This window comes from Equus asinus, chromosome 15 (assembly GCF_041296235.1).
Source record: "Equus asinus isolate D_3611 breed Donkey chromosome 15, EquAss-T2T_v2, whole genome shotgun sequence".
NCBI lineage: Eukaryota > Metazoa > Chordata > Mammalia > Perissodactyla > Equidae > Equus > Equus asinus.
The window spans coordinates 21,999,052-22,014,754 of NC_091804.1; the positions used below are offsets into that span (position 1 = coordinate 21,999,052).

General features: G+C 57.7%; 1 protein-coding gene across 2 annotated transcripts in view; it reads left to right on the plus strand.

The window, feature by feature from the left end:
• Positions 1-7,375: 7,375 nt before the first annotated feature.
• The window catches only part of ANGPT4 (angiopoietin 4), a 48,081-nt gene continuing 39,753 nt past the window's right edge, over positions 7,376-15,703 (plus strand). Inside the window, exon 1 of one of the 2 annotated variants that reach the window (XM_014845009.3) lies at positions 7,376-8,184. In XM_014845009.3, the coding sequence (XP_014700495.2) occupies positions 7,879-8,184 (306 nt within the window). In that variant the 5' untranslated portion in view covers positions 7,376-7,878. The remainder of the gene's footprint in view (positions 8,185-15,703) is intronic. The other variant, XM_044748226.2, reaches the window with a different exon arrangement.

Genomic DNA, 15,703 nt, shown 5'->3' on the forward strand with positions numbered 1-15,703 from the left:
GGCGGCCGCGCACCCCGGGCCTGAGAAAGGACCGGCGTGGCTGGTGGCCCAGGCTGAGCGGCACAGCCAAGAGGGTGCGCGTCCTCCATCTGGGCCCCTCGGCCTCTGGGCCGGCAGAGCCAGGGCACTTCCGTTGTTCAGAGGGGAAACTGAGGCCGGGGTAGATACCGAGGCGGGAGGCAAGTGCTGGTAACAGCAGAGGCAGCTGTGTCTGAGGCCCATGTGGCTGGGACTGGACTGGGTGCTGATATGCTGGGTGACTGGACAAATCCCAGTGCCTTTCTGGGCCGGTTTCTCTGGCAGCCCCGATGGCAATAATTCCACCTCCTGCTTCACCTTTTGTTATCAGAGGGTCTGAAGGACATTTTTATGCCAAGAGACGCTGGATCTTTCCACCAACAGCAGGGATAATAACAGCTGCCACCTCTTGAGCACCTACGTGCTAAACACTGAGATGGCATTTTCTCGTCCTGCCCTCCTGTGACAGACTGTATTCTCCAAACACAGCCACAACATCTCCCACCCGCATGCTCTTCCGGAAGCTTGCCACTCCCCGTCAAGAGGTGGTCTACTCCCCCTCCCCTTGAACTTGGGTGGGGCTTTGTGACTGCCTCTGAGAACAGAAAGGAGAAGAGCTGACCCTGCAAGATTCCTGAGGCGAGGTCATAAAAGGTCATGCGCCTTCTGCCTGACTCTCCTGAGATGCTCGCCCTGCGAACCCAGCCACCAGGCCTCAAGGAAGCCCCAGCCACATGCAAAGGATGTATGTCGTCATTCCAGCTGATGCTCCCAGCTGATGTCTCAGCTGTGCAAACGGATGCACTCTCAGATGATTCTGGGCCCCAGCTGATCTGAGTGGAGCAGAGTCAAGCCGTCCCCGCTGACCCTGGCCAAAATTGCACATTTATGAGTGAAATAGGTGTTCCTGTTGTTTTAAACCACTGAGTGCAGGCTACTTTGTTCCACAGCCTTGGTAACTGGAAGGCTGTGCCCACACCTTGCTAGGGACGGACCGTCCTCTCCGTTTTGTAGATGAGGAAACTGAGTCCCACCTACCACAGTGGAATCAGGAGTCAGCACCAGGAGCGAGCGGCTCTTAATTGCCAGGCCTGGGCCACACGGGTGACTCAAAACCCAGCCGGGGGTCCTTTCGGGTCCATCGATTGTGTCGTAGCTCTGGGTGTGGGGAGGAAAGTGGAGGCGAGGAATAGTGGACAAACAGACTATTGTCTTGGGCGCAAAGTCTCACAGGGACACTGTGACTCTTGTTCCACAAGATTCACCCCTGGACCTCCTGGGGACACTGATGGATCATCCTGGGGCTTCCTGCCAGGACCTGTCCCCAGGGGAGGCCCAGGTCCTGTGCTCAGGGAGGTGAACAGCACAGTACAGGGGGCTTGCATGCACTGTAAGCTGCCCGGCCTGCGACCCTCAGTTATCACCCTGGGTGCTGCAGTGCAGGGAGCTGAAAATGGAGGGGCTGGAGGATGTGCCGGATTGTAGACACTAGGCCAGGAGTGGGAGATTCAGACCCGAGACTTAATCCTCTTCTTTGGCTCTGTTAAAAAGCCAAATTCAACTGAGTACATTTTAAACATCTTACTGCCTTTATTCAACGATTCACGAGTCGGGCAGCACCCCATCCGGCCCGCAGAAAGGAGCTCCGAAGAGCTGTGCGAAACGGACAACACGCAGGCAGAAGGGACGGGACAAGGAAGTTACGTAGCAGAGGGGGTTTGATTGTGACAAGGTCACCTTCCGTTAGGGGGCGGCACGGGTCTGTCAGGCCGATGACCCCGCTGTGCTGACCAGGTGGTTCCTGACTGACCGGGTTAAGATTCCATTCCTGGGAGAGTTAGAACTGTAATTAATTAGGTATCAAGTCTTGGTTTGATGACGTGGGGCTTAGAGTAAGTGACTCCACTTTGGGGCCCGTTGTCTTGTTTTCAACAGATCCAAATACTCGAGGAGCCCCAAGTCAGCAAGCGGCTCTCCAGGAATTGTCCCATTTCCCTGCCTTTGTTCCCCGGCACAGGGAGATCGCTTCTTCAGGAAAAATAGATTCCAGTGCGTGACTTTGTGCAAGTCGCCTCCCTCTCTGGCTGAGTTTCCTCAGTAGTTAAATGCAAGGTAAGGATCCATGGCATCACCGGTTATGCCAACGTGCCACTGGCTGGGGGAGGAAGCTGATCCACGCAGTGAGCGGCAAGGATGGGGAGGCAGGTGGCAGGTGTTTCACACCCATCGACATCCCTCTCCCTTCTGGTCACTCTGCCCCTTGTTTCCTTGAGAACCAGCCCACCCTCCCTCAATCCCTTCGGGTCTCATGAGGTTGACCCTACTCCAGGGCTCCAGGTCTGTGCACACGTGGCCAAGCCTGACCAACCAGAGCATCCCATCCTTCTGGCTGCAGTAATGGGTTCAGGAATGTCCATGGGACCCAAGCTAGAACTTTTTCCAGTGCTATCAGGAAACAAGCACCCCATTTCTGGAGATTGCTAAGTTGATAAATTGGAGTTATTGCCACCAATGGTGGAGGTGACACTCGTGAGAACTGTCAGAGGATGAAGCCAACAGAGGAAAGCAAGTGCCTAGAGCTGGAGAAAAAGAAAAAAAAAGATTCCTAATATCATTTGAGCACCTGGATCCAGCTATGCCTGAAGCTAGATAGACACCCCTATGCTTTTCAGTTACATTGGCCAATAAGTTCTCTTTCTGCCCAAGCCAGCTGAGCAAAAGCCAAAGTCTCCAGATGGATTTTCTCCATGCTCTGCCTCCAAGGCAACAACAGGCCAGCAAAGGGAAAATAAACCAGGGGGAACAGGGGTCGTTTCCAGTATTTGGAGAGAAGACACTTGAAATACCCCAAATAGAAACTTCCCATTGCCCCTGCCCTGGCGAGAGAAGGATGACTTCCTTAGTTTCCACTTTGGGACTGCAGCTCCAGCCCCCACCCTATGGTGGAGACTATTCATTCAACAAATACCCATGAGAGCCTACTGTGAACCTGACCTTGGAACAGGCAACAGACACAGAAATGGAAAGTGCGGTCGATGCCCCGGAAGAGCTTTCCGTCTAGAGGAATAAAGGCCCACGCAGGGTGAGTGCTTTCACAGGGGTGCACAGGCAGGGGCCACGAGGCTCCCCGAGACAGAGGGCCTGTTCCCACCAAAGGAGGGGGGCGGATGAGGGGAGACTTCCCAGAGGAGGTGATGCCTGAGACATGACCCGAAAGACCCATGGAAGGAAGCCAGGGAATAAAGGTGGGAAGGATTGACTCAGCAGACGTCACTGCGAGAGCGAAGACGCCGAGGCCGGGAGAGCAGAGAGCGTGTGGGAAGTCAAGCCAATTCCGGGTTGCAAGCACAAGCCTGGAGAAAAGAGTGAGGAGGCCGATCCCGCAGGGGTTTGTAAACCACGTCAGAAGCCTGGAGTTTAAAACCGAAGGGTGTTAAGCAGAGGAGTCGGGAGCTGGACTTGCGTCTTAGGAAGATCACTCTGCCGGCTGCATGGGCTAACAGGAGCGCGGTTCTGAGGCCTCGTCCCTCTATCCCCAGGATGAAGCACCCCGGGCTGAGAGCGACAGTGGGGGCATGAGGACGGTACTGGGCTGTCACTTACAGAGCACTCAGAGTGTGCGAGGCTCTGTGCTGACCCCTTTATAGGAATCAGCTTTCCAATCCTTTTAACGACCCTGTCGAGGCGGGAAAGCCAGAATTCCGACCAGGACAGGCTGGCTCCAGTATGCCCGGAGCAATGAGGAGGGGGCCGAGGGGAGAAACATGTAAAGGGTCACCTTGGAAGAACGGGTCTCATTGGGTGGCAGGGCCGGGCCAGTGAGGGAGGAGGGGGTCCCAGGTCGCCCTGGCAGGACCAGCTACCCGACTTGAGGGCCCAGGGCAGAATGAAACTGCTGGACCATTTGTGCAGAGTTTGCTAAGGATCTCAAGATAGTGATAGCAGGGCATTAAACCAAGCATGGGGCCCTGGGTGACTGCAGAGGTCACACACCCTGCTCCCTGGTTCCTGTCCCAGGTGCCTGGTCAAGGTCTGGCGATTCCAGTGACGGGAGAATCCAGGGGAAGCTCATTTGGGGCGGGGTAGGAGAGTAGAAAATGGGGAGCTGTGTTTGAGGCCTCAAAGGTCGTGTCCAGAAGGTCGTGTCCTGGGTCTGATGCTCAGAAGTGAGGAGGTCGGGGCCACGAGTCCACGCACAGAGCACGTGGGTTACCAAAGGCCCTTCTGGGTCCAAAGATCAGTGTTGCCTTCGGTACAGGCTCCTGGGCTCCCTGAGCTTGCCAGCTGACCCCAGACGGCGTCTTCCCAGTTCTGTCTCTGGGTTCTGCCGCCAGCTCCTCCTGTCGGCTGCCACGGTGGCACCTGCTGCCTCTTGTGGGAATGGCTGGTTCCGGTTTCCCTGAGGGCCAGGAGGTCACTTTGTCAACCCGCCACCTTGGGGCTAGACTTATGCTCAAGCCACCTGGGACGCTGACCTTGGGCGCTGTGTTTAAAGATCCTGACTGTTTGCAAACTTTCCCCAGGGCTCCCCCGCGAGGCTGTCCACGCTCCCCTGCTGAGGCCGGCCATCTGCCCAAGGCCGCCCGGCTCTGCGTCCTCCCGGGTTTGCCCCATTAGAACAGCCCCATGGCAGTGCCCCGTCAGCCAGACAGGGAGAGCCTGGCTCCGCATCTCAGTCCCTCACTCACTCATTCATTCATTCATTCATTCATTCAGCAGATATTTGCTGAGGACACACTGTAGGTCCAATGCTGGGGACAAACAGAGAGATGAGTAACTGCACCAGAGATGAGCCTTCCGGCCCCTTGGGAAGGGTTGAGACAGAGGGCAGGACTAGGTGACGGGAGCTCCCAACTTAAAACTGGCACAGGGCTCCGAGGGAGCACGGTCAGGGCTCCTGCTGTAGCATTTCCTGAGCCCGCTGCGGCAATGCTCCTCCAGGCCCGAGAGCTCTTCCGTCGAGGGGCGGGGTCTGCGTTCCCTGCCTTGAACCTGGGCAGACCCCCACCAATAAAATGTGGTAGAAGGTCCACTGAAGGACTTCGGGGCCAGGTCACAGCCTAGGGGGTGTAAGGGTGTCCTAGAGGAAGGCGATGGAACTCCCGCCTGCTCTCTGGAAGCCGCCACGCTGGAGAGACCAGCTGGAGACACCATGGTGGGCCTGGGCGCCCAGGTGCTGACAGGCGAGGGAAGAAGCCTTTGCGATGACCCCAGCTCAGCCACCCTTTGACTGCAACCTCGTGAGAGACCCGAGCAGACTGCCCAGCTGAGCTGCTCCAAATTCCTGATGCACAGAAACCCTTAGAGACAATAAGCGACTATTTTTGTTTTAAGCCACTAAGTATTGGGATAATCTGTTGGCAGCCACAGTAACTGGAACAGTGGTGAAAGGTGGGGGTGAGGGTGGGTGGACAACAGTGTTCTGGACAGAGAAAGCAGCATATGCAAAGGTCCTGAGGTGAGAAGGAGGTACTGAAATGGAGGTATAGAGTTGGCAGGGTTGTCCCCCAGGCTTTCCAGAACTCTTCTCTGGATCCTACCTACATTTCTTCTGTGGACAGGTAATTCCGTTTCCTCTTCTGTGCGGAGGGCCACTGGCGCAATTACCAGGCCCGTGTCTATTTAACTAAGCCTATACAGGCAAGGAGATTACCTTCGTTCACTCACTCTTTCGATCAATAAGATGAAAGGCGTTGCCGGTACCAGGAGCTTCCCTTTGTCATCTGGGAGCCCCAGAGGACCCCTCTCCAGTGCATAGATGAGGAGAGCGAGGCTGAGGGGTGAGTGTCCTGGCCCACGGCCCCAGGGGGTAACTGGGAGGCGTGGGATGGGCTCTGGGCTCAGCCTGGTGGTGGAACCTGCCCACCGTCAGTTCGGGTCAAATACCAACAGGCTGTGTGACTTTGGGCAAACTGCTCCCCTGCTCTGGGCTTTGGTTTTCTCCCCTGTGACACGGGGAAAACAAGAATGCTGGCCTCGCTGGGATTACACGCGGCTCAACCCACACACCCCTATGACAGCCGCCCTCTCCGGGGCCGGCCGTCTGGGCCGCGCGCTGTGATAAACTTGTGGCTGCGTTAACGCGCTTCTTCCTCGCAAGGCCGGAGGTGCAGTGACCCCGTTCACGGCCGAGACAGTGACGGCAGGTGGGCGCGCAGGGCTCCAGCACACAGGAAGCTCCGGGAACGCCGGTGGCTGATAACCAGCTGCTTTCCTTTTCCTGCCAGAGCCCCACACACCTGGGGCGACGTTCTCAGTCCCCCGGATGCCGCCCTAGACCACTCCCCCTCCCTCCCCCCCAAGCAGCCTGCCTGCCCTCAGCATTGGGGAAAACAAAGGGAAAAAAAAACAATACCACACAGACGGACTGGCCCCCATGCTGGGAAAACGAGCAGAGAAAGCCGGAAGGCAGCCCACCCAGGAGAGGCCCAACCAGCTCCCGGGCACCTCCTGCCCAGTGACCATGTCCCCCAGGGACAAACCCCTGCCCTCGTGGGTGTTACGTTCCTGAGGGTTGGGGGAGGGGAGCTACATTATAACTGTGATGCTGACAACCACAATAAAAAATATTTATTTAGTGCTCACCCTGTACCAGCACTGTTCTGACTCACTTAATTTTCACACCCTGTGAAATGAATGATATATTTCCTTTGGTTCCCCAAGAGGAAACAGAAGCACAGAGAGGTTAAGCGACTTGCCCAAAGTCACACAGCTGGTAAGCGGTGGAGCCAGGATTTTTACCAGTAAATGGGTCAACGAGTAAACCAAAAATTCCTGAGTCCCCATGCTCAGCACATTCCTCGCACAAGAGATGGGGCTTACCCAAGATGTAGAGGCCCAGAGATGCGAAGCTGCCCACCCAGGGTCTCATGGCCAGCAGTGGGGGCGGGATTTGGAGCCAGCCACTCCAGGCTGGCCAGCCACCACTGCACCCCAAGCTCTTCTCCCCGCACCCACCTCCCTGCTCTAGCCAAAGGCGGCCCCAGAACAAGCTGCCCTGGGACAAGACAAAATCTCATTACTGTCACAGCAACCAAGCCAGGGCCACCCTGGAGTCCAGCGTCCCCCAGGCCCCGAGGGAGAAGGGAGGATGGGAGCCAGCTCCCGGCTGGGGCGCCCACTTCCCTGTCCTGGCAAGGATTTTCTCTGCCTCTAGGAACAGACTGGCCTGGCTGCATCCTCCCCAGCCTCACCCCTCTGCCCCTCCCTTTGTCTCCCTGGGGGTCACTTCGCTGGTGTTCCCAGCGAGCTGCTAACATGGACCCTGAGCGGGGAAGGTGGAGGGAGGGAGGGACGGGGGCGGCGTGGGGGGCTGAAACTTGAGATCCCAGCCTTGGCTGGGGGAGGCTGGGGAGAGACAGAGAGACAGAGACAGGAAGAGAGGCTGCTGTTGCTTTTGGTTTTCTGAGGCAGGCAGCACTGTGTGTGCGTGTGTGTGAGTGTGCACGCACGTGTCTGTGTGTCTTGTTTTCTTGCCTTCTCTCTCGGAGGGAGGCCAGGCCCCCGCTGGATAATAAAAGGACTCAGAGGAGGGCAGAGCAAGGCCGGTGCACGGCAGGACAGACAGACAGGGCAGTGTGTGGGCAAAAGAGAGGAGGAAGGAAGGGAAGGGAAACAGAGGTGAGGGGTGTCGGGGCGGGAGCGGGGGGCGGTGGAGGAAGCCGCAGCTGTGGTGTTTGGAGCAAGTATAAATAGCCGCCTGGACACGGCGCTCGGCCGAGCGGGGTCTGCAGCCGCGGCTCTGCGGGCAGGCCTGTCCACGCTCGGCCACACAGCACATCCCGGGCACGCAGGGGGCGCTGGCAGGCAGAGTCCCTAGGGGCTCTGACCAGACACCCCTCGCCATCGCCACATCTCTGGATGCCCTCCTGGCCAGCCATGCTGCTGGGCAGCCTCCTCCTTATGGTGGCCACCGTGACTGCAGCCCAGCGGAGAGGGCAGGAGGCGGGCGGGCGCCGGCGGGCGCACCGCGTCCAGCACGGCCAGTGCAGCTACACCTTCGTGCTGCCCGAGCCCTGCGCATCCGAGCCTGAGGCCTTCGGGGGCTCCAACAGCCTCCAGAGGGACTCGCCGGCCGCCGCCACACTGAACCTCGGGGACTGGTCAGCCCAGCGGGTGCGGCAGCTGGAGAAGATGCTGGAGAACAACACGCAGTGGCTGCAGAAGGTAAGAGCTGGGCCTGCAGAGGGGGTGCTGGGTGGCTCTGGGGTCTGTCTCAATGCGGAGGGGGAGTGGCCACCCCAGAGGCCTTCCCTGGGCACAGAGGGCCAGGCTGATGGGACCCTTGTCTCTGAATTGTACGGATTGGGATAATGAGGACCAGAGAGGGGCAGGGATGGGCCTGAGGCCACACAGCAAGACTGGGCAGAGTCAGAACTGGAAACCTGGCTCCCTAACAGCCATTCATTCATTCATCTGATAGAAACTTGCTGAGCACTGACCACAGGCCTGGCCCGTCCTAGATGCTGGGATAACACAGTAAACAGAACAGTGGGTGCCCTTCTGGACTAGTAGGGGAAAGAGGTAGAAAGAGATGAATGATAAATATCTACTGTGTCAGAGGGTGAAGCAAAATGAAGGAGCGAAGAGGGCAAGGAGTGACTGGGGTGGCTATGTGAGGTCAGATAATTGAGGAGGACTTCTCAGAGGAGGTGACGTTTGAATTCAGAGAACAAGTGAAGTGATGGAGCTGCCCAGGCAGGGACCCGGGGAGGGCTTCCCAGCGCAGGAGCAGCAGGAGCAAAGGCTATGGGGTGGGATGCAGTGGGGCGCCTGGGGGACAGCAGGGCGGCTGGAGCAGAGAAGGAGGGGGAGGCAGGGGTGGAGGATGAGAGCTGAGAAGGGAGGGGAGGGGAGGGCACGTGTCGGGCCTCAGGGGCCACTGGAAGGACGCTGGGTCTTGCTCTGAGCGACTTGGGAGCCACTGCAGGGTTTTGAGCTGGGAAAGACACACCAGCTTCAGTTTTAACGGAAGAGGCCATAGAGGGCAGGATGGATGCTGGGAGCCCAAGGAGGAGCTGCTGCGGCCTCAGGCAAGAGACAATGGAGGCCTGGAGCAGGACAGGTGGGGAGGGGGTGTGTCCCATCAGATTCTGGAATATTCTGAAGGGTGAGTTAACAGGCCGGCCCCGCTGATGAACTGGATATGGGGTGGCAGATGTCTAGGAGTTGAGGACTCCACCACCGTTTCAGCCCAAGGCCAGGGCTGCTCTAGGACCTTCTGTCCTCATTCTTTTAGCAAAGACTCTGAGCACCTACTGTGTGCCAAGCCCTAGGTGAGGCATAGAGATGCAGAGGCGACGGAGGCGGGCTTGGCTGTGGGTGGTCTTGGCCGTGGGTGGGCATGGGGGCAGGAAAGGCGTCTTGCGGGGTCCAGGATGGGGCTGACCGGAGCCCCTAAGTAGGAGTGACTGAGGGAGAGCAAGGGCCCCAGGCCCCAGGCACAGGAGCTGGTCTGGGTGGTGGCGTGGGGTGGTGGGAGCAGACGGATTCCTGGAGCCGAGAACGTGTTAAGTGGCAGACAGCAACTGTAGACTGCAGACTGTGGGGTGAGAGCAGAGGGGGAAGTGTGTTCCCCAGGTGCCTCTCCAAGCAGTCGCCCCTTCTCAGCCGTGGTTTCCAAATTGTTCACATCACATTCACTCCCCGGATGCGTGCGTATTTATTTAGTATTTATGCACACACACCCTTATTAATATAATACATACAGGGTATGACACAAATGAAGACGGAAGTTTAAAAAGATGACAGGAAATCATATGAATTGAAGTTCTGGTACTTTCCTACTGTTTTCTGAAGAATGGCTTTGTGCACACACCCTGGGTCGATCCATCCCCGAGATGCAGAGGCTGCGCCTATGTAACCAACCTGTGTCGTGCACACTTGCATACACACTCGTGCACGTGCACACTTGACCTCCCCTCTCACTCCTGCCTTGCCCCCTGTCTCCTCAGCCCTCACTCACTGTCTTGCCCACCTGCCCTGTAGCGTGTCCAGCCTGCCCACCCTCAATCCCCCCTCAAGGAAGCTCTTGGCCTCACACACTGGAGCTCCGTGCTGCCCTGAAATCTGTGTGTCTCTTCAGGCAGCTGTTTCTCGCCCCTTAAGGGTCATTCAAAATCTCACCTCCTGGTTGAGGCTCCATCTTCAGCCCCCTTATCCTCTCACCAGACCACAGGCCTCCTACTTCAGGGAGAAATGGGGCTGAGGGGACAGATGCCTCGCAGCTGCCTGCCCCACACCTGCAGATTCACCCATGCACCCACCAGTTCCCAGAGCCTTTCTCTGGCTCAGAGGGAAGGGGCTCCTCCACAGGCCAAGGCTGTTCTCCCTCCTAGGCTGCAGGTCCCATTGCCTTGAGCCCTTCAACCTCCTCAAACCAACCATCCCATCTTGTGTACCTGACAACTCCTCCCTCTCTGCTGGTCCTTCCCCTCAGGGTTTAGTCTCATCCAAATATCTCCCATTGGAAAAGGAGGAGGAAGCAGAGTAGGGGCAAGCCTCTTCTCCAGCCACAGCCCCTCAGATTCCGGCCTGGCTCTCAGAAGTCCCCACACTCTGCTCCACCTCTTCACTTCCCATTTCTTCCTTCCCCTAAGGCCACCTCCCACATCCCATTTCCCACTTCTGATGGCCACGGCCCAATCTTCAGCTCACTTGACCTCTTGACAGATTTGACATTGCTGACCAACACCATCCTTCCAGAAGCCATCTCCATCAGCAAGGCCTCATCAACAAAACGCACCTGCTCAGACCACTTTCCTTACCTCCCTGGCCCCACCCTGGACTGGCCGCCCCCAGCTCCTACCCGGACAGTCGTCACAGCCAGTGGGCTCCCGTTTCCACCCTGGCCCCCACAGTCCATTCTTCACTCAGCAGACAGAGGGATCCCGTTGAAACCTAAGATAGATCTTGGCCCTCTTCTACTCAGAAACTCCCAGGACTCCTGTCTCTTCAGAACAAGAGCGAAAGTCCTTCCTGCCTGCAATACACCTGCCCCTAGACACCCGCATGGCTCACGCCTCACCTCCCTCAGGTCTCTGCTCAGATGTCACCTCAGAAAGGCCCTCCCTGTCCACCCCATTTAAAATAGCCACCCACCTCCTGTCACCCTCTGTCCTGTCACCCGGCTTTGGTTTTCTCTCTTAACACTTCTCCCATCTGTTCTTAAAAGCATTTCTCTAGGTCTGTGAGCTCCAAGGGGGCCAGGGACTGCATCTGTCTGGTTCGCTAGTGGGTTCCCCGGGCCTAGAACAGTGCCTGGTACACAGTAGGTGCTCAATACATGGCTGTCGAATGCATGGATGCATGGATGCGTGGGTGTGCAGATACATAGAAGCATGGATGCATGGATATGTGGCTGTGTGGATGTGTGGGTGTGTAGATGCTTGGATGTACAGATATGGGGACACATGGATGCATAGATGTGTGAGTGTGTGGACATGTGGGTGTGCAGTTGTGTAGATGCGTGGATGAATGGATGGGTGTGTAGATGTGTAGATGCGTGCATGCTTGGATGTGTAGATGTGTGGATGCGTGGATGCGTGGATGCGTGGATGCGTGGATGCGTGGATGCGTGGATGCGTGGATGGGTGGATGGGTGGATGCGTGGATGCGTGGATGCGTGGATGCGTGGATGCGTGGATGCGTGGATGCGTGGATGGGTGGATGGGTGGATGTGTGGATGCGTGGATGCGTGGATGCGTGGATGTGTGGATGCGTGGATGTGTGGATGCGTGGATGTGTGGATGTGTGGATGTGTGGATGTGTAGATGTGTGGATTCATGGATGTGTGGATGGGTGGATGTGTGGATGCGTGGATGTGTGGATGCGTGGATGTGTGGATGTGTAGATGTGTGGATGCATGGATGCGTGGATGTGTGGATGCATGGATGCGTGGATGTGTGGATGTGTGGATGCGTGGATGTGTGGATGTGTGGATGTGTGGATGTGTAGATGTGTGGATTCATGGATGTGTGGATGGGTGGATGTGTGGATGCGTGGATGTGTGGATGTGTAGATGTGTGGATGCATGGATGCGTGGATGTGTGGATGCATGGATGCGTGGATGTGTGGATGTGTGGATGCGTGGATGTGTGGATGCGTGGATGTGTAGATGCATGGACACGTGGATGTTCCTCCCATCTCCCAGATGGCTCCTACTCCTCCTCCTCCCCTGAAATGTTGATGTTTCCCAGGACTGAGTCTTGACACTTTGTTTCCTCTCATGCTTCGTGGCACTGCCCCCGCCACTCCTGCAGCACCATCTCCAACCTGCTCCGGGACGACACCAAATTGGCATCTGATGGGCTCCAGAGCCCCAAATCCATGACCCTGCCCCACCTCCGGGCATCTCTTTTCTGAGGGCCCATGGGGTCTCAACTCCAAAGCTGCCTGAAACTCGACTCTTCCCTCCTCTGCCCACCTCTCTCTGTTTAAGGTGTTACCACCAGCCAGCAGGCCTTCCGCGGCCCAGGGGGCCCTCCACCCCACCTCACCCCCAGGCAGCAGGTCTCATCCATCCTATCACCTCAGCTTCTCTCATTGGCATCCATCCTCCTGTGTCCCCGGGTGCTGCCCTGGCTCAGGCCTCGCCACCTCCCACCTGGCTTCTCTACCCCAAGTCTGACCCTCTCGTCCCTCTTTGACTCCCCTGGGTGCCTGGTGCTCGGGCAACATTGGCCGAGCCCAGGGATGGATTGAAATCGATGGCTTTCGGGTCAGAAGGTCACCCAGCTCACCTCTTCAGCCTGCAGTGGAATGTCCTCTCCAGGTGTTCGTCCCCCTAGCCCAACAGTCCTGGGCAGGGGTCACCATAGAGCACCATGGAGCAAAGAGCACTGATGTGGGAGTCAGGCAGACCTGAGTTCACATCCCGGCCCTGGACTTAATTGCCACGTGGCTGTGGATGAGCAATTCTCAGTTTCCCCATGTGCGAAATGGAGAAAAGAACAGGATGTCAGGGGGTGGTGGGACGGCTCACGCACTGCTCTCAGCCTGCCGCCCGGCTGCCGCACATGCTTCGTGAAGACATCGGGGAGCCCACCCAGGCAAGAACACAGTAGATTGACGGACTTTTATGTGATTCAGCATCATCTCTATTTTGAGCCCTGCACCCCTGGGTGGGGAAGCTCAATCTTGGTCAGTCCAAGGGTGGCAGGTAACCTCGGGGCTGGGACTGTCACTATCCATCTTGGTGTTCTTGAGGGGTCCCCAGTTCTGCTTGGTCTCTGGGAGGGTCCAAGCAGGGGTTTGTTGCGCCATCTCCTGGGTAAGGGGCCCATGGGGTTGAGCACTCCCTTCATGCCCCTTGGTGTCGGGTCACCACCAAGTCACCCTGTGCCCGTGGAGCCTGCCACAAGATCAGACCCATCGTACTGAACACACCTGGCAGTCACTTTCCCCTGGGTCCTGTCACCTCCTGGGGCAGCAGCATAGCCTGGAAGGTGAGAGTCCCAACTCTGGAGCCCAACTGTTGGGATTCGAGACTCATTCTGTCCCTTCCTAGCTGCGTGACCTGGCACAAGTTGCTTCACCTCTCTGAGCCTCAGTCTCCTCACCTGTAAGATGGGATGACAACATTACCCGCCTCTATGAGGATTTAATGAGATGATGTGCATGAAGTCCTTGGCCCGGTGTCAAGCATGTAGTAAATTCTTCATAAACATTGGCTGTTTCTATTAAGAGTTCCCTGGGAATAGAAACATGAGTCCTGAAATTCTTGGGTCCCTCCTCCCGCAGCTGAGACATGTGGTCCCTGGCTCAGGAAGACACAGCCTGTGAACACTCGTCTCTCTCCCTCTGGCTCTCCCTGGCCCCAGTCAGGGATATGCTGGCTACCTTCTGTGGCCGCGACCTTCCTCTGGCTCTCCTCTCGCGCATTCTCTGGGTCTGGCATGTCTCAGAGCCTTTGAAACTTGAAGGCCTCTTTTTGGCTTCTGCTGTAATATCCCAAAAGAGAAAAAAAATTAGTTTCAAAATATTTTTATCTAGTAGCATCACCGTCACCACTAGGGGTGACCAGGGATGGCTGGAGGTGCCCGGCCTCCCCAGACCAAGCACCTGGCACGATTCTCTTCCTCTGGGTGGGCACAGGGGCGCTGTGGCAAGCTCCCAGCAGCCAACACCTACCCAGCCCATGCCCCGAACCCTTCTCCTTGTTTCTCCAGGCGAGGAAACTGAGGCCAGGGAGGGAAAGGGACTTGCCAGAGTCACGCGGCAGCGAGAGTCAACCTGGAATCCTCACTCCAAACTGCAGGGTCTGTCTCCTGACTCTGGAGGGTGTCAAGGAGGTGGGGGAGGCAAGATCTGAGAGATGCTGGGTTGTTGCCTTCTGCCTTAAAATTCCCAAACCCCCCCGATGCCCACTCTTTTCTCCCAGCATGCAACGGGCTGATGTCTTCCCGCCAGTACCCCGAGTGCATGGCAGGGAGGGGTCGGCTTCTCCCTCTCCTTCCTCCTCTCTCTCCTCCTCTGCACCCCTCCCCCTCCCTGCCTTCTACTCTTCTCCCCCTCCTTCCACTCTCTCCCTTCCCCTCCTCCTCCTGGAGAGCCTCTGCCCCAGTGACTCACGTCTGGAGTCGCTGTGGTGGGCTGCACATCAGCTCTTGGCTCCGCTCCACCCCCTCATCTGGGTGAAAAGCAGAAAAGCAGCAGCCAGGAATGCCGAGGGAGTGGGAGGACACAGCCAGCTGGAAAGCAGGCTCCTGCGGCTGGGCCGTGCGGCACGGTGGTTAGTCACACGGCCTCCTGGGTCCGCCCAGGACTAGCTCTGTGAGCCAGGGCCGGCCCTGCTCTCAGTGCCCCAATTGTGTGACGAGGAGAATGAAGCCACCTCCTCCCAGAGCCAGGAGAGCATCTGCCCGCAACCAACGCTCCTCCTGTTCCATCGTTCCCCCAGCTACCCCGGGTCTCCGTGCCAGGAGGTGCCGTCCTCTGCCTTCTCCGTGACCCCCACGGGGACCCGTCCTGCGGATGAGGAGAGTGCGGAAGCCAGGGCCAACACAAGCCCCCCAGCCCCCGACCCCCCCCAGCACCCAAGAGCAGTACAGCTCCCTCTGAATCTGGGGTCTCAGGGGCAGGGCAGAACCCCAAAACTGTGGGGCCCTCCACTTTCTCGCCTGCACCGGCGCCGGGACCCTTTCCACCTGTCTCGCTGTCTGTCTCTGCCTCTCTCTGGCTCTGTGTCTCTCTGCCTCTTGTGGGTCTCTCTCCTGGAGCTCGCACGCTGGCGCTGACTCAGATCTCTGACTCTATGGGTGTCTCCATCACTCTCTGATTCTCCTGTCTGGCTGGCGTCTCTCTGAATCTCTCCCTGCATCTCTCGCTGTCTCTCTCTGAGGTCCTCCTCTCACCCCTAGGCCATGCATCCCTCCTGCCTCTACCCGCCCCCCCCAGCATCCACATGCTCTGTGCACACCCGAGGACCCAGGACACACCTGCCCAACTCCCAGTGCCCACCCCTCAGCCAGGCTTCCCAGCTGGGGCCTCTTTCTCTTCCCCTTCTATGCTCAAAGCCAAGCGTGGAGGGGTCAGGGCTGGGCAGGAGCCTCCCAGCCTGGCACTGCCCCAGCCTCTGCCATTCGCTCCAGGGCCCTGACGTCAAACCTCAGAATAACTTGACCCCTCAGCCCAGCGGACTTGAGGCCTTGCCTGGCTGGACGTGGGTCAAAACCACATCCAGCGG